This window comes from Coffea eugenioides, chromosome 11, assembly GCF_003713205.1.
Source record: "Coffea eugenioides isolate CCC68of chromosome 11, Ceug_1.0, whole genome shotgun sequence".
NCBI classification, from domain to species: Eukaryota; Viridiplantae; Streptophyta; class Magnoliopsida; order Gentianales; family Rubiaceae; genus Coffea; species Coffea eugenioides.
In genome coordinates this window covers 31,265,249-31,290,693 of record NC_040045.1, presented here as the reverse complement: position 1 = coordinate 31,290,693, position 25,445 = coordinate 31,265,249, and the positions used below count along the sequence as shown (strand labels likewise).

At 36.3% G+C, this 25,445-nt stretch overlaps 1 protein-coding gene across 1 annotated transcript; it reads right to left on the bottom strand.

Moving 5' to 3' along the window:
* Window positions 1–321: 321 nt before the first annotated feature.
* LOC113751707 (probable manganese-transporting ATPase PDR2) lies at window positions 322–24,420 on the bottom strand. The gene is made up of 22 exons (XM_027295817.1): window positions 24,244–24,420; window positions 23,831–24,118; window positions 19,871–19,960; window positions 16,889–17,091; window positions 16,064–16,136; window positions 15,761–15,933; window positions 15,474–15,645; window positions 13,826–13,930; window positions 13,629–13,739; window positions 13,436–13,522; window positions 13,088–13,270; window positions 11,055–11,105; window positions 10,843–10,968; window positions 9,066–9,145; window positions 6,287–6,395; window positions 5,403–5,531; window positions 4,578–4,643; window positions 4,375–4,446; window positions 3,995–4,146; window positions 3,581–3,692; window positions 3,385–3,501; window positions 322–1,875 (listed from the first exon to the last, which is right to left on the bottom strand). Exons 2-22 carry the CDS (start codon window positions 24,077–24,079, stop codon window positions 778–780), a joined length of 3,558 nt encoding a protein of 1,185 aa, XP_027151618.1. The 5' UTR covers window positions 24,080–24,118; window positions 24,244–24,420; the 3' UTR covers window positions 322–777.
* Between the last annotated feature and the right edge of the window lie 1,025 nt (window positions 24,421–25,445).

Genomic DNA, 25,445 nt, shown 5'->3' with positions numbered 1-25,445 from the left:
CTAAGCGGTTTTTCACGGTTCGTCCGGATCATCCGGTTTCTAGCGATTTTTCATTACTCTCCGGCTTTAGCTCTAGACCGGACCGGTGGCCTGTCCGGTTCGCGATCCAACCGATTGAACCGGCCGGTCCGGTCCGGTTCTGAAAACATTGGGTCAGAGAACAATTTGTCATTTTCCCTCGATAATAAATCATGATTTTGCCCTGAATTAAATTATGAAATGTTACACGTACAAGGACGGACAATTTATCACATTTTCCATTGAAAGCAATGAAACCCTGAAATAAATTAAAAATAAAAAAAGGATACAAGTGCCTGCGCAAGGACGAACTTGTCTTCCAATATAAACGAGACAACCTTCAGTTGAAACAAGTTCGGAAAGGTTGGATCATCTGCATACGCTATAACCCCCTTTGAGGTTTTTGTAAAGTAGTAGTTTCAGATAACCAAACAATATACGGCATCTTGGTCAATGAGTACAAAATTCTTTGGATAATAATGGAGATTCGTTTTCCTTCTAAACATAAAAATGAAGGAATAGTTTCCTACCTCGTTCTTCTGATACCTATTAAAGAGTATGGAAAGAAAAACCATCAAAAATCTTCCGCACAGCACAGGGTAAGGCACATATGGGTATAAATGATACATTACTTGAAATTTCTCCAAAGCTGAACGGTGGCATTGCTTTCCACTAGTCAAAATAGCTCCTAAGAATGCTTGCCTGTAGATGCTCAAACTCCTGATGAAAATTCTGCAGACTTATAGATGCCCTGCAAACTCAGACGCGTTTCTTTTTCTCAAGGTTTGCTGCAACTTGCCTTTGTCGCCTTTTCCAAGAAGGCATCTTACCAGGGAATGCCCACCTCAATAGCCTTTCCCAGCTATAGCAGACTAAAAACATGAGAGCTGCCCATATCAGCAACTTATTCCTCAATCCTGTGGGCAAGGGGACCAACTTGAGCCAGTCATTCAAGTTCCTAAACAAGTCAGAGGTAATCACTGTGAAAAAGCCTACAGCAGCCACTAGTGCATATCGGAAAGGCTTGTTTTCTGGTATACTCTGGTTGAATGGATGGCCCATATAGTTCACAGCGAATGTAGCAACCTGTAGCATCATGCTGACCATGTATGAAACTGTATTCACAAGATTAGGGTGAAAATCTGAGTCTGGCTCAATACACTCATCTGGCATGTACTTCTCAGCCTCTTTCACAGAAGACATCAAGAAAAAGAGGTGGATCACAAACTGTCCCATCAGGGAAAGAAAGACATAGGCACAGAAAATATTGGGATGAGGCCGTTCAGCTGAAAGGGTTGGAAGGGGACGAGCATGAGAGATAAATAGGAAGAATGCAGCTGTGAAAACCCCACTAATTGTTGCCTGAACATCCCCCAACTTGACACCATCCAGGTACATTACGCTCAACACATAGGCGGTGGCAAGGCAGTTAAGTCCAAGTATCTTGAACATTTGGAGGGTAGTCACAAGTGTACTACGGCCTTGACGAATTATGTCAGTTGTGGGGGCAACTGAAGCATGTTTTGCTGTAAATGGCGATGCCATTGAAGCATCCCCAAGCTTGACGATAGGAGCAGATCGACCATCACTGTCTTCATTTAGCTCATCCATGAGTTTCTTCAGCTTCTGCTTTTGCATCTCTGCAGCTGTGAGATGGCGATTAACAGCTTGATTACTAGAAGATTCAGACTTTGAGATAGGTTTGCTTTTCGAAGATCCTTCTCCATTTTCCACTGCAGGTTTAATTTTCCTTGCTTTAGCAGGTTTTGCACTTTCACCTTTTGCTGATGCTTCATTTGAAGACTTTTCACTTTGAGTGGGGGCTATTGCATTCAGTAGAGCTACTCCAACATGAGCCTTAAAAAATAAATAAATTAATTAAAAAAATAGTACCATACAGTCTGCATTTCTAAGTTAAAGAAGCTAAAGATCTGAAAAAAAAGGAAAAGCCTGAATAGAAACCAATAATCTCCAAGGAAGAAATAGTTTTCAAACCACCTGTAACCTTAGTAAGTTATAAACAAGTTCTGATGAAAACTTGGACAAACTTGACGTCACTATAATGCAAGCAAAGAATGAGGATAATGTAAAATTCCTAAATCTGAATTTTAACCTGCAATCATGGAAGTTAGAAAAAAAATCTTGAAAAATATACACAGCAGAATTGGTGACCTAAGCCCCTAAGAAAGCACCAAACTGGCCATAGAAATGCTTGGACAGACATATTTTTCTTATCCAAATAAGTCTTCCACTAGAATATTATGCAAAAGACGGTGACATCAGGAAAAGCTCAAACATTTTTAAACCACCTTTTACCATATTAATACATAAACCCTGATGAACATTTCGACCAACATGAACACTAATCTTGTTTCAAGCATAGAATAAGGAAAATAAATTGGGTCATAAAATCTGGCTTAAAAAGGCAGCATTGGCAGTTATTCAGAAAGCACTTTTGACCAGGACAAAAGGGGGGAGAAAATATCAATCCCAGAGGTAGTGACCACCTGAGCCATTAAAAAAGCATCAACGTGGCTATAGAAGAGATTGCATTAATATATTCTTCATATCTCATTTTCACATTCTATCATGTCAAGTCATCCCCTAGTATAGTTGTAGAAATTGGGGAAATCAGGAACTTCATTTCCTGATAGCATTGTCATAAATGCAAATTGCGAATAATGCAACACATTAAAAAGGTAGCAGGCCAAATATTATGAGGCATATCTAGTAGGAATTTCAGCAGGAAAGAGACGAGAATGTTAGATAAAATAAATTCCTTAAAAATTTATTGGGGAGATAAGTTTAAAAGCCTTAAAATTTCTTTCCACAATCAAAAAGAGAGGAAAAAAAAAACTCTCCCATCCCAACCCTGACAAAAACATCAGAATGTATTAACTTTTAATTGTACATCAAAATTTTTTTACAGTTTCAAGGTCATTGTTGCAAGATTATGAAAGGGATGCAATCAACCATGAATTTGCAAGAAAATATTGGGTGTGTTTGGATTAGGAAGATTTGAAATAAAAAAATTTACTTCACAAATTCCAATCACCTTTTTATCTTCCCAATCATCTTTTTATCTTCCCAATCACCTTTTTATCTCACATACATCACATCACAAAAAGTGTTACAGTAATTATCTTAAATAAATCATCCAAATAAACTCCTATCCAAACAAACTCAATGAATGTTAATGAAAAGTTATTGACACAAGAAATGAGTTTAACTTCAAAAACTGTAGAGAAGGACTGAACAAACTTGGAAGGCAGTTTAGTGACTTAACAAGACTAAAGAAATAATTTACAAGCAATAGACAACTAAAATCTCAACAGATCGAATAAACAGCTCACAGTAATGTGGCACCTGTTTTAATGCGCCAACATCATTTGTCCCATCACCACACATCAATGTTACCCTTCCTACCGATTTAAAAGTGGTCAAAATCAGTTCCTTCTGCTCTGGAGCTACCCTTGCAAATACCTGGCAAATTAGAGATACTATGTCAGAAGAGGAGACCATGCAACATTGAGATATGTTTCACAAATGTATCTATCACAACCTTCACATATGGAATGACTTTATGAACAGCAGAACTCTGCTGTAACATTTCCACACAGTCACCTCCAACACATAAATCATGCGTTTCTGATAAAGCTTCAACCTCATTGTCCCTGTGACCAAAGTAAGAGTCAAAACTTATCTGAAATTTACAAAGCAAAGAAGAGAGAGGAGAAACCAGACACCAAAGGTGGATATCCACCTTTTACAAGACAAATAAAAGAATATCTCTTCAAAGATAAAGGATGTACCAAAAGTCAAGACATACATGGTCAAACAGAGCTCAACATTAACATTTCCACATATTTGTGGAAATTAACAAACAGCAAATAAAAATGAAGGGAAAAAAAGGACAAAGGCAAAGAATAACTACATTGCCTGCTTATGCCAAGTAAAAAGCTATTCATGTTTGCACCTGTAGCTAATAACCTCAGTCTCATCAGGTGAAACCCACTCGTATCCTTCACCACTCTTAGCTCGGCTGAGAATTAGGGCAGGTTTTGTAACAATATGAACTTGACTAGCAACATGGCAAGCTGTCAAAGCTTGATCACCTGTAATCATGACCTAACATAAAAATACAATGAAAAATTTTAACATTTTGCATCCTTTAAATGCCATTTATCTGTACATGAAAATAAGAATAAAATTTGCCATGCTGCAAATAACCCAAAAAACCATCATAGGCTACATACTAATGACTAACATCTTCTTAACAATTGCTATTGATTCTCATCATGATATCTTGACAAAAAAAAATGGTTCCATTTGTCTAAAGAATTTACAATTACTCACCAGATCATGTGATGATCCTTTCAATTCAGACAACACAGTGGCCGAATCTCCTCTGATAGGACAGTTGAAAACCTGAATAATACAGAAAGAGATTCAAAACCCACTTCACAACAGATGGTCCATGCAATAAATCTAAAATCAGAGGCTACAAGAGAGAAAGTGCAACATCAGAAGAAATCAGATGCAAGCTATAGAATAAATACCGCAAAGCCAGCAAAGTTAAGTCCACTTTCCACCACATCTCTGTCCAAGCTTCTCACTTCACTAACCTTCAATGATGTAAATCATAAAGATGACTTATAAGCAGAAACTTAAAATGAAAGAGCAATGGAAAAGAAAATTGCACCACAAAAACATGAATAAAAGATACACGTCTTATGTCTTTGAAAAAGGGCAAGGGCAAAGGTGTGCATTTCACAGAGAGAGAGAGAGAGAGAGAGAGAGAGAGAGAGAGAGGGAGAACAAGGGAAAAATGTTAATGAACTAGAGCACATTGAAGCATATAATGTGATTGAGACGGATGATGGACTTTCTTTCAAATGGCCGCCATCCTTGGCATGGGAAAATAACACTGACTAATTAATTAGACATTCAGAAATTTCCCAACAACAAAAACTTTGACATCGATGCAAGGTTCAGGTCCCCAGTATGATTCCTTATTACATACTCTAATTGTATACCCAGGAAAAGGAACCGTAAAAATATTTTGCCTCAGATAAAATGTTTTACGTATCAGGAGAGGACAGAAAACTTGCCAAGATAACACCTCCATTCTCCAATATTGATTCTATATGATTATCTTAGAATTTGAAACCTTCAGACTAAGCTAGTGGAATATAAAACATGACCTCAAAACTATATGACACATTTATATCGAACTCTAGGAAGATGTAAATGAGGTTTGACCAAATTCTAGGCACTCACAAGACACAGGTACATACGCCTAATACAACCATTTAAAAAAGGCTGGAACAGGGCAAGATTGAGATCTAAGAGTAGGAAAATACTGCTGAAACAAAAACACTTACTGACATCTCTGGAAGAGATTTAAAAGCCAGAGCCAATACACGAGATCCCTGACGTGTATATTTTTTGTAAGTCTTGACATAAGATGGAGGTACATCAATAAGCCTCTCCTGGATGGTTTCTGGTGCTCCCTGGAGTTCAACAGGTAGAAACAATCAAAATGATCTCTCACCAGAACATAACACATACAAAACATAGTCACCAAGGCCAATTGTTTGTCTTCGTTTGTCACTAAAACTTTTGGGTGCACAATGGTAAAAGAGCAGGAAGGAGAATTTCATGTTATGGAATAACATTCAGAAAGCCTAACTGGCAAGGCAAAGAACTGGCACTGTAGCTAAACAGATTCCTACACTACTGCCTTTTATGCAAATATATGTTTGGATGTTTAGAGCCAACAAACTCGAAAAACGCCCAAAAGAAATATATACATGTTTATACATGTGTGTGTGTCTGTGCAAATAGCAGAAAGGTGTTTTTGTCGTCATGATAGTCATTCCCCACATAATAGTCCCAGCACATGTATATGAAAAGCTGAGGTCAAATTTATTAGAAACTCAAAATGAAAATTTGGATTACAGTTCCTGTCATTTCTAAGGAGGAATTCCTTACAGAACAGGCAGCTTAATCGTGCATCACAGACAAATAGAAAAAATGAAGCCAAACTATCAGGGATCAAGGATAAATGAAAAAATGCCCAACCATATGCTACATTGTTAAGGCATACCCCACACAACATAGCCAAACCACTTAAATAGTAGAAGAGATACAAAATCATAAACAGATCAGAAATCAGACAAAGTCAAATCAGCCATGATACTTGCCACCCCCTTATACACAAGAAGAAAGAAAAGCAAAAAAAGATATCAAATATCAATATCCATACCTTCACAAAAGCAAAAAACTGCTCCTGAACACGAACAACAACTGCCATTCTTTTAAGATACGAAGCAAAGTGGTGCCTCTGCACAATCTGAACTGCATCTCCACTACCCCTGCAGATTGAAAATTTTGTTTATTGCAATTACAAATAATTTGTTATAAAAGGAAAAAATAACCAATATTATGAGAAATCTTAAACAAATTAAGTGACAGACATTAATTACTGAAAAAACTAGAATCACTAGGTAGTAACAAATCTCATGACTAAGAAAATCAAAAGGGTGGGTTACTGAACTATGTCAAATCTCCGGAGATGCAACTCAAGTATAAGCGGTATAATAAAGACAATCACATATTAGATCTCTGCTGCATAATTGTAACAAACATCCTTTAAGCACGTAACAGCAAAAACCAAAAAGGCAGTGTAGGCCTTTTTAACTTTCAAATGTTTGTAGTTAACTGCAAACCACTCTTCTATGCATCATCAGTGAATAAATAACGAATGACCATTTGAGAATTTTTTCCCTTATTGGACAATCAGGTTGACGAATATAAGTGAAAACTAAACCTATTATCGGGATTTCTAAAGATTGGTCTCCAATGGAATGCATCGAGTTAAAAATCATCAGCCCATTACCTTGCATCAATTTTACCTAAACATACTACCATTCCAGGCAAGACTCAACATTTAGACTAAAATAATACCAATTCCTGGACAGAAATGCACGAGCGGAGCAGGGAAAATAGCAATAAATTAACATCATCTCTTTGTATCTGTCCTGTTGTTATGAAACATGCATTCATGAAATGCTACTTGTATCATGTAGCCAAAGATTGATTCGAAGGATCCTTGTCATTAGAAAACATTTTTCTTAAAAATGTGCAAGCTAGAGAGCACTGGGCTAAGATAAGTCAGGGTAATCAAAACTAAATTCCCCTAGGTTTTCTAAGTACTGGGTACACCTTGATCTTCTAAAATTATGCAAAACTAACCTACAGAGAAAGTGTTTGATTAACACAAAATAATGTTTCATAGAATTTCAAGAAAAGGAAGCTCAAGGCAATCAGAACAAAAAAAGGGAAGTTCAAGTAACTGATCCAAACAATGAAATATTATCTATTAAAAAATCCAAAAAGAAACAATAAGAAAGCAAAACTCACAATTGACATTTGTAAAATCTTCAATTAGAGTCTATACAGATAAAGTACAATCATGAAGAAGAGTTCATTAAACAGAAAGCTAATCCACATGTAGGGATGGCAGCCTCACTTCCCCTGCGGGTGCCCGCGGGTGATAATTTGATTTTTTTTTTTTCTAGAAGCCTTTAGTAATAAATCAAAGTTAAATTCAAAGAATAAAATAAAATACGGAGCTGAAAAAAGTGAAAAAAGAAAAGTGTTGAAATAAAACACCAAGAAAATTAAGAAACTCAATTGGATTGTATAGATAACATTTGGGAATACTCCTAGAACACGTAACATGCTTGTACCAAATATCAACTAGGAATTTGGATAGAAATGGAATAAAAGTTATGTTTAGTTGCCAAATATTCTAAATTTGTTATTATTAGATTATATAATATATTACATTTATTTATATTAATAAATTGAAACGGGGGGCGGGGGGACAAAAATTCCCCCCGTCCCCGCACCCGCCCCGCCCCATTACTCCCCCCGCGGGGCGGGCACCCGCGGGTACCTGCCCCCGCTGCCATTCCTATCCGCATGGCATGTCAATCTCTTCAGCAAAATTACTAATTCAAGTCAGACCTCTTTTCTGTTTCCCCTCTCAAAGCCAACAATATCTCCATTAAAGTGAGAGCAGACAAGAAATCAAATTTCAGGAAGCAAAAGCTTATGTCTGCTTCAACCAAACACAACTATCATGTCAGCACTGAATGAGTGATTCAAAAAAATGACCAATGAAATGGTGAACCACCCAAGTATAGTCATCAAATGCAGTCTCAGTCAGTAATGAGTTCGATAACAATAATGTACAAGTTTCATGGAGACAATAAAAACTCTAAAAAGAAAATAAACTAGAATTTCAAAAGTGAACAGCTTCATTTGTAACACAAGTAATGCTTCTCTTGCTACATACAATTTATCTTAGCAGTATTTTAAGTACCTTTTCTACTTAGGGCCAGTTCTCACTTGACACGGCTTTTGGTAAAGGTTAATTCTGTAAAAGATCAAAGTGATATTCCAAAAAGACGGTCCTTGGCAGCTTCTGGTTTTTGCCTAAATTCAGCTATATTAATGATAAAAGCAGAAAGCAAAAGCAGTTGAATGTAACATCACAGATTTTTTAAATTTAAAAGTTAGAAGTCCAAACAAGCAGCTGAGAACAAGCCCTTAGGTAAATAAATTAGTATGCAAGTACACCCAGATTGTTTGAAAAAGGCATCTAATCAGGTGTCAACCTAATAAATTGATATTTCCCACATGCAACACTTAGCCAAAAACCAAAGCAGACAAAGTTTAACGGTTGCCAGTGCAATATGCTGAGACAAGAAAATTGTGCTCTTAAAACAATCTTACACCTCTCAGGCCTTTATGGCAATAGATTTATGTTGAAAGGTACATTAAATAACGCAAAGTTAATTTATATTTTGACCTAGGACACATGCATGACAGAGAGTGGAAAGATAACATTCAATCAACAGTAATGACTACGCTTTGAAACGGAAAAACAAATAACTTTCTTTTGAATTGCAAACCACAACAACTAGCTTTATCAGCTCAACAAAGGGAAAAAATTATTATTAACACTATTGACTTACTTCTTCGGAATGGCCTTTTCATCTGATTTGTAGGTCCAATCAATTCCCTTAAGAGCAGCCTTTTCAAGAGGATCACCAACCTGCATTCAAGTATGGAACAATATTACTACAGAAAATTTTTGCTAGCACAGAGGCAGCCCTAGTTCCAATATTGTTGGAGAAAGTAATGCAGAAACTAGAAAATGGGTAATGCACTGGATTCAATAAGCCAGTCCAATTCATACGAGAGATTAGAGTGCAAAGATCTCAACAGACAATGGGAACTCTGGAAGCATACAATGGCATAATCCTAAAAGATATTCATACAGCCTTCCCCAAGACAATGGCAACTGCAAAAGATTGCTCAACAGCCAACTAAACATAACAAGTACATGTTCAGTTCAATGCATCAAGCAGCATATCATCAATTGCCCATCATTGTCAAGTTTTTGGTTTGGAAGAAGTCGAGGAAGGGGTGTCTTCTCCCATTTCTTTCACAACCCCACTTAATGTAGACTACATGCAGTAAATAATATCAAATAAGGGAGTTCAGTAGAGTAATAAATGGTACAAGAAGCAAACTGCAGAAAAGCAGAGGACTTGAACACCCTCATATTCTTATTTGTATGTTTCAAAATTATCTTCTATGTGCTTATTCTATTTCCTACAGGTTAAGTGATTGCATAATCTGTAAATCTATATTTAGGGAAACATTGCAATGACATAGAATAAATATTTGTGTGGATGGTTATATTGTAACCAAATTATCAGTATAACAATGATTTGATAAATATCAAAGTTTTTTATGTTTTTATCCCACAGCAGAATATTGACAAAAATAATAATAACTTCTAATTTGAAATACAATAAGTTTGCAGAGTCATCTAGTCATTACAAATATTTTTACAAAAACTAGATCCTTTCAATCATGAGTTAGATGACTATCCCAGGCACCAGATCAATTCAGCTAGGAGTCGGGAGGCACTAATTCTTGGGATGCTTAAATATTATAACAACTCAATGCTTCTGATCCAGTTCGCAAAACCAAATGACCCTTCATGGAATTAAATAGAGTGTCACAGACAATAACGGATTGCAGCATCTTGAGCACAATCATTAAAACGTCCAAAGTACTTTTGCTTGAAGAGGCAAACAATATTTCTGAGGAAGAAACTTTCATCAATGAAAGTACAGCATCCCCAAGCCTTGTCTTTATTCTACTTTCGTCCAACCATTAAAGGCTAGTTTTAGATGCCTTAAAGGCAATCTTGCAACATCCAAATAGGAAAATGTAAGAAGGACGATTTAGCATTTTGTAGCATTAAAGTGGCCAGTTTAGATTATTACACAGGAAAAAGCGATACAACTGGTATTTCATTTTGGAGTATCCAAAATCTGCTAACTGCATCAATTTATAAAAGCTCCATTACAAATTCACTTTTTCTTTAATGTTTAGACTATCCAACGATGGAAATTATGGGATCTCTATTTGAACTCTCCATTCTTTTTTCCTCCCGAATTGGAGGAATACAAAACTTTGATAGGCTCAATCTTTCTTTCCGCCAGCCCCCACACCCAATACTCAACAACACACTATGGAGGCAGTTGTGTTTGATCTGCTTCCTACAGAACGCCTTCTCAACAATTAAGTGCAAGTAAATCTTATTAATCTACTGAATCATCGACAAAATATCATGCTCAATTGATCATGGAAGTAGGAATTATTTGCAAAAAAATTCATGGATGAACAACATAAAAGCAACTATTGTGCATAGTAGCCAAGAAGTCTAAAGAATACCAGCTTGTTGTCCACAAAAACCAAGGCATGACATGAAGCAAGAATTTCCTGAGTGCGTCCTGGAACTTTACTCATTTCTGTCTCTAATTCCTCACGATCAGTTAGTCCACCAACTCCAGAAAATTCCTAAAGGTTAAAGAGTACCATAAGAAAAACGATTTGGCAAAAATGCAAATGTCAAATACAAATTTTCAAGCTTCTAATTTTCATACCATATCATCAGATGTTAGTGTGCCAGTTTTGTCAAAGCAACACATATCAACCTGCAGAAAGCAAAGAAACCTAATTTAGATGAGGACAAAATCAAGAACATTGAACACTATGGATCAGCAAGGGGGGAAAAATCACTTTCTACACTCAAAATCATATACAACTCATATCCAACAAATATCCTGAAGTTTCATGAGTATAATCACATTAAAAGAGAAAAGGATACTAACAAACATGCTAATCAAACTATATAATATAAGAACTTTTAATAATTAGTCTAATGATACCAACAAACATGAGTTATTCAATTTGACACCCGTCATCAAACAAGTAGCAGAAACCCACCAATAAAAGGTAATCCAACATTCAATAATAAAAACCTTATCCAAATTGCTCCATATGACAAGTTCGCTAACTAATACAAGCTGACCTTACTGATGTAACACAGCAACATGGCAGAGGCACCCAAGTGACCCAACCCAATACATGATTCCATTACAAACCTCCACATCTGGAGACAAGACAACCCATCCTAACCAGTATCATCTCAAATTCTCTTCCCAGCCAGAGGTAAAAGAGTGTTTATGTGTTCTGTATGGAGAAGTAAAACATTCACTCTCACTTTCTCCCCTTTACTAGTAATAAACATAGTCCAGCACCAGCAATGCATCCGCTAATAACAGAGAACTCATATCTCGTCACACTGTATGATTGCCAAGTTAACTAAAAAGTATAAGCATGAAATAAACCATCAACAATCTTGTCTACATTGGATACAAAATAGTAACTAGCAGCCATACACCCAAATTTGCACCACAAGGTCGCACTATGATAATCTACATCACACGAAGCTCATTTGTTTGGATTTGTCGACCAACAACTTCATATCCCGAATAAGTACAGATTTGATTACACGGAGATCAAGTCCAGCATTCTAACAACTAAAGAAAAATTGATCTAACATTCTCCACTTTATTTCATTTCCAGGGGACACAAAACCACTATTTGTTACTATCAGATCCCATAGAAAAAGATAGGGTTCCCAGCCAAACCCAGAAACACTAAGCGAGTATTTAATTAAACACAAATAATTTCCTAAAACATACACCGACATCCACCATCTAATAATGATTCCCATTAACTTTATGAAGGCTGACAATATTAGATAATATGCAAGAGTAAGTTGTTATGCAGATAAAGCAAAAGTGAAGTTTGCAAATCTAAATCCATCATTCTGCTTCCATCACCAAACTATTCCCACCTTAACTCCTCTCTCTTCCCCTTGCCTGCATTGTTCCCAAATTTCTTTTAGTAAGAAGAGTAGATATATTACCATGTTCAACTCACTAACTATTTTCTTTAAAATAATCATGTTATTAAACAATGTTATCACTAATCAAGATTACTACTTCAAATAAGAACTACACCCCCAATGATTTCAAAAATACAGTGATAAATATAATAAAAGTCGAGAACATGATGGAAAAAGCTTTCAAAAATAAAAATGCATAAAATACAATTAAATATAGTTTAATTTGTCATCCAAACACAGGAAATTGGAGAACCAGTCATCATTCCCTTGTAGAATAATCTCAACCAAAATAAAGCGTATACGTGTCATAATTTCATATATGAAACTCCAACATTTTCATTTGATTCCAACTCTTTCCCAAATATTATAACAAAATGAATCAACAAAAATAGTAGAATCTATTGCAAGGATCTTTCCCCGATCAGACATTAACTAGGACTGACCTTAAATGTCCAAACAATTCGATATTAGAATACATCTCAAGTATTATATCAAGCAAAGAAAAGAAAAGCTGATCACCAGATGCTTCACGACGATTCAAGGAGACACAAACGCTAAAAAACAGTATTAAATTTCCATATTCTAAATATATTTGCAACAAGAGCAAATATACCACCTAAATATGCATATGTAACTAATAAATTAATGATGCCACAGCCAACAGCAAAATCAGTACGGTTAACTACTATTTAAAAGAACCATAAATAAACTTGAACTTCTAACCTTCCCTGCAAATGGAATTCTAAATGGTTCTGTGCAAAATATCCCACGACGTGCTAAAGCAATCAAAGATGTATTAACAGCTATGGATAATTCCATCGGTAGCTCAGGTGGAATCACAGAAGTAATGATCAGGGAACAACTTAAGACAAGCTTGTATCTACTCCTTGTCGGGTCCTCAAGCCCCTGCATCAGAACACCATTTCATCATAAAAAAAAGAGCAGAAAACGATACATGTGCATACTGTGTATTCGCAGAAATGCAATACACATAAATGCAAAAGGAAAACTAGGTAATTTTAGAGAACAGATACATAAAAAGATTCACTAGGCCACAAAACCAAAAATTACCTTTTTAAGAACATAACCTGCTGCAATTACTGCAAAAACTACTAAGAATAAAATAAAGAGTCCGCTTTCCCAGCTGTTAGCAGTAACCTACAAAAATTCAAATAATTGAAAAAAACTTTAAAGATACTGAAAGATGAGGAAAAACAGCCAGTATATTCAACCAAGAAAAGAAAATAATACATAGACCATGTACCCTCTCAGTAGAAAATAGAATAGTCCGCATCAATTTTCCTTGGCTGGTTTCAAATCCCGTTCTTAAAACAACAGCCAAGCAGCCACCATCAGGAGTTTTCATATGAAATGTCTAGAACAAGTGACAAAGAAAACAGGATTACCATCATGTACATCAAACAGCAAAAAATTAAGGTTTACATGATTAGGATAAACAACCTTATCGGGTGTATGCTGCAAAATTTTAGTGCCACCATAAAGAACATGGGTTTTATCTCGTCTAGCTGATAATTTCTCATCTGTTCCTCTACCAATGATTGAAACCTGAAAAGGACATTTTCACATTAAAAATGTTGAAGAGCATCAAAAGAATAACTTATAAAAAACAAAAGACAAAAAAAGACCAAAAAAAAAAAGAGGAAACAAGAAGACCATGAGATGCGGATCCAAAAAAAAACTACCCAGCTAGAAAATTGATTTCAACTGCTTAACCACTAAAAGAGTTCCACTGAAGATACAGATGCAGCACCAGTAAATGAGTAATTTGTGTTGGCCATCAAAAAAAGTTGTGCAGAGAATGCAATGCTGCATGCAGATAAATCTCTCAACTAGTTCCTTCTTTCAAATATAAGACAGTAAAACTAAGAGGCCAACCCCTCAGAGAGATCTGGTTCATTGATACAAACGTTTTGCAGACCTCACTCAAAATGCAGATACAAAGGCAAGCACGATTGCACACTTGCTGTTAGTGTACCAAAAAAAAAACAGGGAGAGAGAGAGAGAGACATCTGTTGTAACCATAAACTCTTCAATCCAATTTTAAGGAGAATCAAGTTTTCATAGACTGTTCAGATAAGGTACCTTACTGTTCAGGGTGCACAGAAAATGTAACACCTCACCTTATAAAAAATTAATGGGTGTTGGCTAGCTCCTATCCAATTTTAAGCAGAACAACTATTTGGTAAGGGTAAAGATCAAGTCACAACTTGTGCTAAAAGACTCAAAAGGCTTTACCTGAGTGGACCAACAAGCAAAGTTCAAACCTAAATTAGCTGCTTACCAGCTTTACAGGAGCTTATTAAGCATTCTTTGTCCAGAACAGTAAAACAATGTCACATTTGAGGTTTTCATTTCAAATGGTGAAATCAGGGTGCTTAACCTTCACAACAAGATGCTTTAACTTGTGTCCCGGTCTCCCTACTTTAATCTGAGTGGAGCTGAACAATTGTCCTAACTTAGCAAACGTTCAACCTCATCAGAAGAGCAAAAACAATTGTCCATTACCAATCCCACCCAAACATGACAAAACAAACTTTCAAGAAACAAAGGCCACTTTTGGATAAAAATCCAAACTTGGCTCGGGTTTTGAAAGAGGGAACTAGTTTAAGGGTTTCCCAAAGCCTTCATCCATTTTCAACTATTAGCTTGCCCTTTCTCACAAAGAGTCGATACTGCAGAGAACATAGGAGTCATATATTTTCCCCCAGGACACAGCTCCACGAACAATTTAGATGTAATAATTTTTCCAAGATATCAGCACACTTATGCAACAAGAAAATTAAAGAATATTAAAACAGTAGCTTTTTAGCTATATTTTTTATGTTGTTAACCTCCAGGATATGCACTTATGCAAACATGCACTTTTCAAGCATTAACTCTCGCCAAGAAAGGTGCAAGCTTTCGTACATTGAACATCTCAATTGATCCCATGAAACATTGTGCCAAATACCAATCAATTCTCTTTACTTGCCAAACAAAGAGTAGCACAATCATAAAATTCCCACAAAAAAAAAAGAAAAGCAAAAAGCAAAAGTTTCCAAAAAATGGTTTTGTGGGTTAGGGAAGAGAAAAAGAACAAGAAGACCACCTTCCACTGAGGGGTAGACTCGCCTGTCAGAATAGCTTCACTTACGATCGCACTTCCAGCTAGCAAAAGCATATCAGCTGGCGCAGACTTATCTTCTCCTGCTGGACCAGTAGAACGCCCAATAGACACAACATCCCCAGGCAAAAGGTCTGTCCCAGTGAGTTTAACCCATCTACAGTTCAAAATTTTTCACTACTCAGCAATAGCAAAAGATTCCAAAAAAAGATTGCAAATTCAAGAACATGAAGGGGGGGAAAAAATTAGCAATAGCCATAGGCAAAACATACTTCCCACACCGATACACCATTATTGTCTGGTTGTCTACTCTTACACGTCTGAGCTCAGTGAGAGTCTTTAAACGACTTTTGGCCATTGTTGACTCAAACATAAACAGCATAAACAGGGTAAAGAGACTGTAATACCAGTATTCATCTAAACACCATAAGCCCACACAAAAGACCTACAGAAGCAGCATCAAAAGATTAGAAAGAGCAAAGAACACTATTAATCACAAAAATAATGAACCGCAAAATCGGAAGAAGACATTTTTTTCAAGCAACACAGAAGTACAAATGTAAATGACGGCAGACCTGGAATACAAAAAATGGTTCCATGACCTGCTCTTTCATTAATTTCTGGAATGTGGGCTGAGGATATTCAAATCTACATAACAAAAAACCAACACGAGGATAAAGGAATTATATGAAATGTAGATGCAAAATATTCAACAGAAGTACACATTGATGAGCATAAATGTGATATAGCATAAAAAAAATAATAATTACTTTAAAAGAATTGCTCAAATTGATGCTAATGTTGGACTATGACTATACACCAAAATGAAATTGAAGTATCCAATAAACCTATGTCTACTTGCAGTGATTATAAATTTGTATATTAGAGAAGTTTATAATATTCTGTACGCTAAAATTTTCAGAGGGAAGGAAGAGAAAAATAAGTAAAAGCATTCAAAAACATTCCACATGATACACAAAAGAGATTAAACGGAGATATTGCTAGAACATCAAGCAAAAAGGCCTTGTCTTTGACAGCGACATACTATTTGAAGTGAAAGTCTCAAAGCACCATGTACCATTTTCAAATTGTCAGGTTATTTGTCTGTGTAACTGCATAAACAAAGGAAAAAAAAAGAAAACGAAAAAGAAGATGCTGCAATAAAATCCAAAATTCTCTCAAGGTCAAAATCCAAGAAAATCACTGAGAACAGGATAAAATCTTCTGGTAACACTGGAAACAACCACAAGAATCCCACTCAGAAAGAAATTAAATCTTTTCTAACATAAGCAGATAATATGGGCAGGGATGATTGGTTGCTCATCATCAGTCTGATGTGTAAAATTCATGTAAATGAAGTGTGGGATTCGGAACACAATTAACAAAAATGAACAACTTACGCATTCCGTCCCCATTTCTCAGTAGCAGCAACAACTTTAGCCTCAGTGCCATGGCCAGTGCTTTTCAGATAATATCCAAATGTTTCCTTAGAAGGATAAGGAAGCTTACAAAAAGTTTCCTTCTCCTTAGAAAAAATGAAACACTGCTTCCTGAAATCAAAATAGATCTCTTCCACAGCCCCTAGGTTTGAAGATCCTGCCAGCTGCATAGAAAACAACTATCTTGAAAACTGCTGAGAAGATGAGGAAGCGGCTGGAGAAATTATAGTTTAAACAGGTAAATGAAGGACCTTTTTGGTAAAGGTAAATCAGACCCAGCAATGGGAGTCAAAGTCAATCATACCGAATTATGTTTCGTAACAACCACCAGAAATGAATTTAAAGGAATCATAGTGGTCTTCAATGGGTTTAGTCACTCCGACAAATTTAGTGGGTTTCACCCCTGTTAACCTACTTAGTTCTCCACTATAGTGAAGAGAAAAACAAAACAAAAAAAGTTACAAGTATCCAAGAAGAAAGAATGCAGCAAACTCTCCCCATGCCTCCACCTATGCTCCACGAATGCCCCCTACCCCCAAATTCATTTGTATGAATGTTTTAGTAACTGATGGTGGAGCTAATTTCCTTAAACCCAATGACTCATTTTTATATGTGTATTTTTGTTTTTTAACTTGGGTTTGATGGGAAAAAATTGCTGAGTGCCTGCTTCAGCTGATGGTTCAGGCCTAGTATTGTGGTTGTCAACCTTGTACCCGAAAATGAAAGCATATCAAAAAATGAAGTAAGATCATATGTGGTTTCTTAAAATTGATGCCTGCTGGTAGTGGTTGACGGTGGTCAAAAGCGGTGCATTGGCAATTGATGGTGGCACTGTGGCGATGCTAATGTGCTAGGGTTTGCTGGTGAAGAATAAGGAAGAAGAAGAGAAACAGACAAGGAAAAAAGACAAAGCAAAGGGCAAAGTAAAAGAAAGGCCAAAAAACGGAATTATTCATCACTGTAAAAAGAATTCCCTTGCCTGTAAAAGTGCAGCCCAAAAAAAAAAAAGGTATAGTATCTGTTAAGCTCTCAAATCAAACATCTGATTGTTTGTTTGGAATAATTTTCTTAACCTGGATATCCTCCATTTATGAATGAGCAAGATGAACCAGACAGCCGCAATACATTTTTTCTTTTCAAAACAAGACAGAGTGGGGACAGCATAAAGAAAAAGAAAGACTGAAGAAACAAAGTATGGGATTATGACTTTTCATCTCCAGCGAAAATATTAAAGATTTTGTCATTTGTACAAATGCATAAAGAATCATAGAGAGGGTGTGTTGAAAAATCAGTATCGCACCATGCAAATTGCAAGAAGTTGGAAATCCTTTCAATCCCCTTTTTGTTTGTTTGGGAGGTTGAACGAATTCGAAAAGAAAAGATTTGGAGTGGGCAGTCATGCTCTTGAATGCAAAAGTGGCATCAACTGAGACAATTCCAAGTACAGGTGGTAACCGTATAGCCAGAATAAGGGTTGGACAGATCAATTAATTGGTCATGCTCAGGTTTGACTTCAACCCCTTAAACATTATAAGATAAATCCCTTTTAGACAGCCACTCAAGCACAAACCTATCGATTGCCCTAAAACACCCTACTCAGGAATCATAAACTCTTTGCTGCCACAAACTTTTTCACTATCAATACAGCAAAACTCAGCCACCTATAGATCTTTAGCTTAATAAGCCCCAACCATCTTGACTGCTCCCCATCAACTTCTCCTGCAGTCACTGACACGAACTCAAATTTCCCTGCACGGTGTTTGATAATGATAGTGCAGTGGGTTGGTCACTCACAAGAAGTTCATGTTTATGATATTCCAAATTCAAAAAAGTTCAGAAATTTCAGACAATGGGAATCTCAATGACTATTCACTTTGAGGTTTGGTGCAATCATTTTTTGTTCTTTCCAGACAAAGTAAATGATGAAGTGAGGTTTTGCTACACAAGAGGAACGTGATCTATAATTATTACCTTCTCAAAAAAAAGATTGTGAGAGTATCTCTTTATGGAATATTGGGTGATTTGGGGAACATTTACTCTAGGACATGAAGTTGCCAGCGTCGGCCATAGTCAATTCAAAGCTTTTCACCAAATTTCTAGTATTTTGCAGGCCAATGATGGTATTTGTGCAGAAAATGAAATTCAAAATGGCGTGTTCATGCAAATGGTACAGATAATTCAACAAGCAATGGAGAGGACAGTTGGCAATTGCATTAATATTTTAGAATCGAAAAGCCAAAAGGTAAAGGGGAAACGAGGGAGAAAATAAAAGGGTAAAAATCATGTAAAAAGATAGTTGAAAAAAAAATTATCATGTCACCTTGAGAATAGGTCTTACAGGTCCATTGATAACCCACTTAATACCTTATAATCATTTGTTCAATTGGAATTTCACCCATTTATTAGTGATCCACTTACAACCCACCCAATTACACACCAAACTTGCCATTTGCCACCTATCATTTGCCAGGTAATAAACCATCCAGAATCTGGATTAAATATCAAGGCCATCATAGCATCGTTCTAATAATCTTTCAGACAAGTGCTCCAGAATCTAGTGGTCAAATCCCTAGTACAAAGACAACTTGATCGGGGACAGTTCTCATGTGAGCTATAATGGACGTACAAGTACAGGGGATAATTTTCAGAGAATGGAACTCTAATTATTCACTGCCATAGGTAAATCATAACATAGCCAGGATGTACAGGTTTTTCCATGAATACTTCGTATTTCATAATATAGCTATTTTGTGCCTGACAGATACTGTAGCATCTAATGGTGTAACTCATATTACTTACAGCTTTAGTGAAATCATGACAACCTATTGAAAGCAGTATATCCAAAGTCAAAATGAAAACAAAAATAAGTTGAAATCAGGATTCAACTCGTGGAACAAGAAGGCTGGAAATCAAAATTCACAAGATTATCAGCAGGCTTCGAACCTTTCGAAAATGTAGGGGCACAATTTCTTTTGAACCACAGAATTTAGCAGGAATAACTTTGCACGAATCTGCTTGGTGAATGTCATTGACCTGCAAAATGGAGCATGTACAGAGAACACAAGTCAATTTCAAAGTCAAGCTAGAACTCAAAACTTTTCGCCAAAACGAAATAGTGCTGGGTAGTGAACCATAGTAAGTGTTTATAGACTCCCATGTATATGATCATTGTAGAGAAATGAGAGAGAGAGAGAGAGAGAGAGAGAGAACATTTATGCAACAATAAATAAGCCTCGAGACAACAACGCAAGTAATCCACAGCAAACTGCATGTAAAATATACAATGACCAAAGCATCTATGGAACAAGATGAGAACTTTACGTCTGTTTTTTTAAGACAAACTTTGAGAAGTTTTTTTAAGTACTTGAGGGTCTGTCTGGCAGGCTTGTTATAGAAATACAAAGTTCATCTACAGTAAAAACACTAAAACACCCACAAGTTTTGGTGCCCAAAAAAAAATGGCCATCGACTCACCTCCCTCCCTTTTTTCCAGCCACCTTTTCTCCCTCTACACCCCTCCCCTCTTGTCCACAGCCACCACACCTTTCCCCCTCCCTCCTACTCCTCCCTTTTCTCCCCCTTTCCTCCCTCCTCCCTTCTTGTCCTAAGCTGCCACACCTTTCTCCCTCCCCACTACTCCTCCCTTTTCTCCCCCTTTCCTCTCTCCATCTAGGGGTGTTAAAAAAAAAACAAAAAACAAAAAAGCGCTTAACCAAAAAAACCAAATTGATCCAAACCGAAAAATAGGGTAACCAATCTGGAGTATTGAAAACAGTTAGGTTACATGAACCTACTTAAAAAATAGGTTAGGGTATGGTTTTTAATATTCAAAAACTATGGTTACCCAAAACTACCCGCACGTATATATAGGAACGGTTAGGGTAACCGATCCACAAACCTCAACCCATAACCATTTAGCCGTTTACCACTACATTAAGAGGCCATTTACTAGGACGATGATGTTTTATGGTTATTGTCGCTTTAAATACATGATTTCGAATAAGAGTTGAATGACTCATTTCACGTCAATTTTTTAATGTATATGTACCTTCTACATAAACTATTCTTCCTTTGAATGTTATATTCATGTCTTCATCCTATACGCAAGCATGTTACACATGTACCATGCTTATCCAGATGAATCACATTCATTGGTAATCAAGATTTGTATATCAAAAAAGATTTCATTTTGTTATTCCTTTTGTTAAAAAAAAATGAAGGAAAATAGTTTGTTTCTAATTCCACCAATGAAGACATTTGTAATGGAAGGATAAACATAAAAAGTTTGAATAAGTTGGCCTTGAATAGAAATAATTCCATGTATTGTATCATTGTGCTTGTCAATCTAAATTTTTTTTTAACAATCATAAGCATAAGAGATTTAGATTGCCCTATATACCCGAACCCATCCATAGGCTAACCGGTCATTGGTTAACCGATTATACAGGTTTAGGTTATGGAATACAATTTTGCTGAACAGCTATATGAGGTTAGGGTTAACAAAATTACAAATGGACTGGTTACCCTACCTCCATCTCCCCCCTTCCCAGTGATCCCAAGGATTTTGTGTTCTACAATGACCTACAGCAAGTTTTCGACAAAAACTGCCATCCATACAGACCCTAAGGCTTAGTTTGGGAGTTTAGACGAGAAGAGAAAAGAAAAGAAAAGAAGAGAAAAACTATGATTTTCTTCTCAAGTTGATTGGGAGTTTAGGAAACAAAAAATGATTTCAGGGTATTATAATTTTACTGTTTAACATTTTATAGGTAAAGTTGGCATTTTGAAAAAGTTTACAAAGGTTAAGTGGAACTCTGCTTTCATTTCTTCCCACTTTTGGGAGGAAATTTTTTCAACCAATCTATCCCTCCATTTCCTTCCACTTTCCTTTCTTTTCTTTCCACTTAAAATTCCCAAACCAGAGAAAATTTTAAATTTCCATTATTTTCTCTTCAACTCTCAACTCTCAAACTAAGCCTAAGGTACCAAGGACATATGCTACAAACAATTCCTTACAAACTGAGATGTTTTATGCACAATGCCTAAAACTAGGTAACCAGTTAACTCCATTTGGATGTCAAATATGCCACTATTCAAATTTTCACAATGCACAATAATATATTCAGATCAGCTTCACTAATTGTAAAGGTTATGGTTAAAGTGCTAGTAACCAAAACGAATGAATTTAAATCTCTTTAAGAGTTCCATACCAATATCTCCTAGATATGGTAATAGTGACAGCATGCAAATGAAAAATGTTGGGACTACCTCAGACAAAGAAAGTGATAAACCTATGGAAGAAGTTCCTGTCCATGGTCAGACCTAGGGTGGGAGACAGTCAAGATCCAGAAGAAATAGATCTCCACCCCTAAAATTTTGAAAATTCTCAAAAAAAGTCCTTTTAAAAACTAAATATTTGGCCCCACAAAGTATTAGAAGATTCAATATTCCAGTACATAGTTCATCTAATATCAATTTTTTTCTTATCCCCCAACCAAAAAGTAGAAGTTCTGCATCTGTCTATGAAACGCATGAACATTATGAGATCAGCACAGCACAGGTGAGAAATGGCAACAAGTATCAAACATGGCACATACCAACTTTGCCACAACTGCAAAATATAGGATGTGACAACAAGTTTGTCGAAGAATCACAGTAAAGTTATTTCATTAAAACCAAGGTTCAAAAGGATAACCAATGACCATATAAAATTATGAAATTATCATGTGCATCCATCAATTGCAATGTTTGATGTTGAACACAAGTTACTGTTGTGTTCATGGACTTGGTAAGTGGTAGAAGGTCAGCAAAAGAAAATATTGCTCTTGGAGTCACACATATAACATGTAGCCACAACACATGAAGAGAAGATAATGAACACAATCTGAAAAAGGATTTATCACCAGCAAGAAAAAACTGAACTCCGACCATGAAAAAAAAAAAAAAAGAATTACACTATTCATCAAATTGCTTGTATATCATTCCAAGGAGGGCTTCCCATCTAGTTAAACAGATTATCCTCCACCAATAGAATCAAGCCAAATCAACCCAAAGAGTCCAAATGGAGCTCAAAATACAAGAAAATGCCATATACCCATAATTTATAGGAAGACATCAGTTGCTGCAAGGTAGCTTGAAATCAAAATTTTTAGAAATTGCAAGAATATTTGGAAACCGACGCTGAAATACAAAATGAGATCATCAAATTCAGTTCCTACTCATATACTTCAAGAAAAGACTCTCAACTGAACCATCTGACACAATTGTCAGAAAATTTCGTTTGTGACTGAAGGGTGCTATTTCAGGCCCCCTCATTAAAAAGCTTACTTCTCAACTAATGGTGCAATCAGAACTTAATGATAAGAAATGCACAGCAGAAAGAAGGTTCAAGAACTCATAATCACAAAAAGAAACAAACTGTATGCACAATCTGACGAAATAACATCAGGAGATTAAGATTTGTGGATGTTATATTCAGGCCTTATATCATTCAACAGTGTGAATTTTCCAGGAAATCCAACAAACTACATTTGAAAGAAAAGCAACAAGGACTTCATTTGCAACATAATAAGATTAAAAAAAGGTATCACCTTCTCCAATGAGCAACAACAAAAATTAGTGAAAATGGAACACTTGAAGACTCTTTTAAGCTTAATGTATGACGACGGCACAATCTTGGGCTATTGGTTAAAGGGCATTTGTACTGATTTTTGTAAGATATTTACATGTAATGTGTGAATTCAGCAGTACATATTGCAGAAATAGTTGTACCAGTGCTCTTTATATTAAACAGGTTAATGCATCCTAGTCTTTTCTAACATTGCCATGTCACAGCCACAACAATAAACTGAAAACAATTAAAAAGAGAGTTAAAGATCATAAAACAAAGAATTCGACGTTTACCTTAGAATAATGGACGAAACTTCTGAAATCAACGGACCAGACGGTGAAGAGAACAACCAAGATATGAATAACGGAAAAGCCACCGAGTACTATAAAGGCATCAAAGATGTCTAAGCTAGGAACAATTGCAACTGCCCAAAATCCATATATTATAGCGAACGGCCAGGCATCTAAACGCCACAGCCAGTGCCGCTTCCGCAGCAAATCCACACTATCCACCACTTTCCCACCAACATGATACCTCGACATCTCAAATTCAAAACTTCAACCAGAATAATCCTCAGCCAACTAATGATATTTGAAAAATCACACAAAATTGAGTTCATTAAAGTCCCATAAACCTATATTAACGAACCAAACAGATAAAAATCCCAAATAAAATAAAGGGTTAGCGAAAGAGAGAGAAGAATTACTTGCGGAGAGATGCCAAATCCGTCGATTGACGAGCTATATGATCCAAATATGATCGGAATTGGGAGGGTCTAGGGTTTTGAAAGAGGGGATTGAGAGGAGGAATCAATCGGAAAACAAAGCAGAGTGAAGGCGAAGTTAGAAGTACTACCTTGTTCTTTCTCTTTCTCTTTCTCTTTCTCTTTCTCTTTTTTCACCTCAAATCCTATACTTTTCTTTTTTTTCACCGTATCCTGTACTTAAATTGCATATACTTTTTTGTTTATCAATAAATTGCATATACTTAAATTTCTTTTTTTCGCCAACAAATCTTGTACTTAAATTTCATCAACCTCATGAGTATGTCACTAAATCGACTCTTATGCAAATTCAATTTAGACCCAATACAAAATCCGTTTGACAAATGAGTTTTTTTGGATGTTTGGGGTCACGGGGAGCCAAAAAATTTCGCTTCGCTGATTGTAGACGCATACTATTTGTAATCAGATACTATGCGGTGCATCAATGATTGATGCACGTTAAATTATAACTGTTCATTATATTGGGTAGAGCAAATCTCAATCATCCATCCTTTGGATGGTACCATGTGACTCCCTCGTCCACCGTTCACATATCTGCCCCAAGCGTTTTTGAGTTTTTTGGATGTTTGGGATCACAGAGGGCCAAAAATTTCGCTTCGCTAACTATAGACGCATACTATTTGTGATCAGATGCTACGCGATGCATCAATGATTGATGCACATTAAAGCATAACTATTCATTGTATTGGGTAGAGCAAATTTCAATCATCTATCCTTCAGATGGTACCACGTAACTCCCTTATCCACCGTTCACGTGTCTGCCCCCGAGCGTCTTTGTAATATTATAAGACGCTCGGAAAGATTCGATATACCACGTGTACTCTATCAATTTTATCCAATATAATAGATACTTTGCAAGAGATAGACTGGCATCATAACATTGAGTTGGATGATGTCATCTAAGTCGAGTTCCAAACAGTACCAGGACAACATCGTTCAATATAAACGCCATTGTTTCATCAAATATATACAAACACTTACTTTTTCATCATCTCATTTTCATCAAATGCTAGAGCACGGGAGTAGTTCAATAAAAATACCAACAAACCAGTCAATCCCGACTACTACAAATCGAAAGTTTCCGAAGCACACGCATCATCCAATACCCATACCATAAGGATCTC

Coding starts and splice junctions, on each gene's coding strand:
- LOC113751707 (XM_027295817.1), bottom strand. CDS start 24,079: ATGTCGAGGTATCATGTTGGTGGGAAAGTGGTGGATAGTGTGGATTTG. Junction 15,934..16,063: donor AACCATTTTTTGTATTCCAG/GTCTGCCGTCAT, acceptor CTGCTTCTGTAG/GTCTTTTGTGTGGGCTTATG. Junction 5,532..6,286: donor AGTTTTTTGCTTTTGTGAAG/GTATGGATATTG, acceptor GTTGAACTCCAG/GGAGCACCAGAAACCATCCA.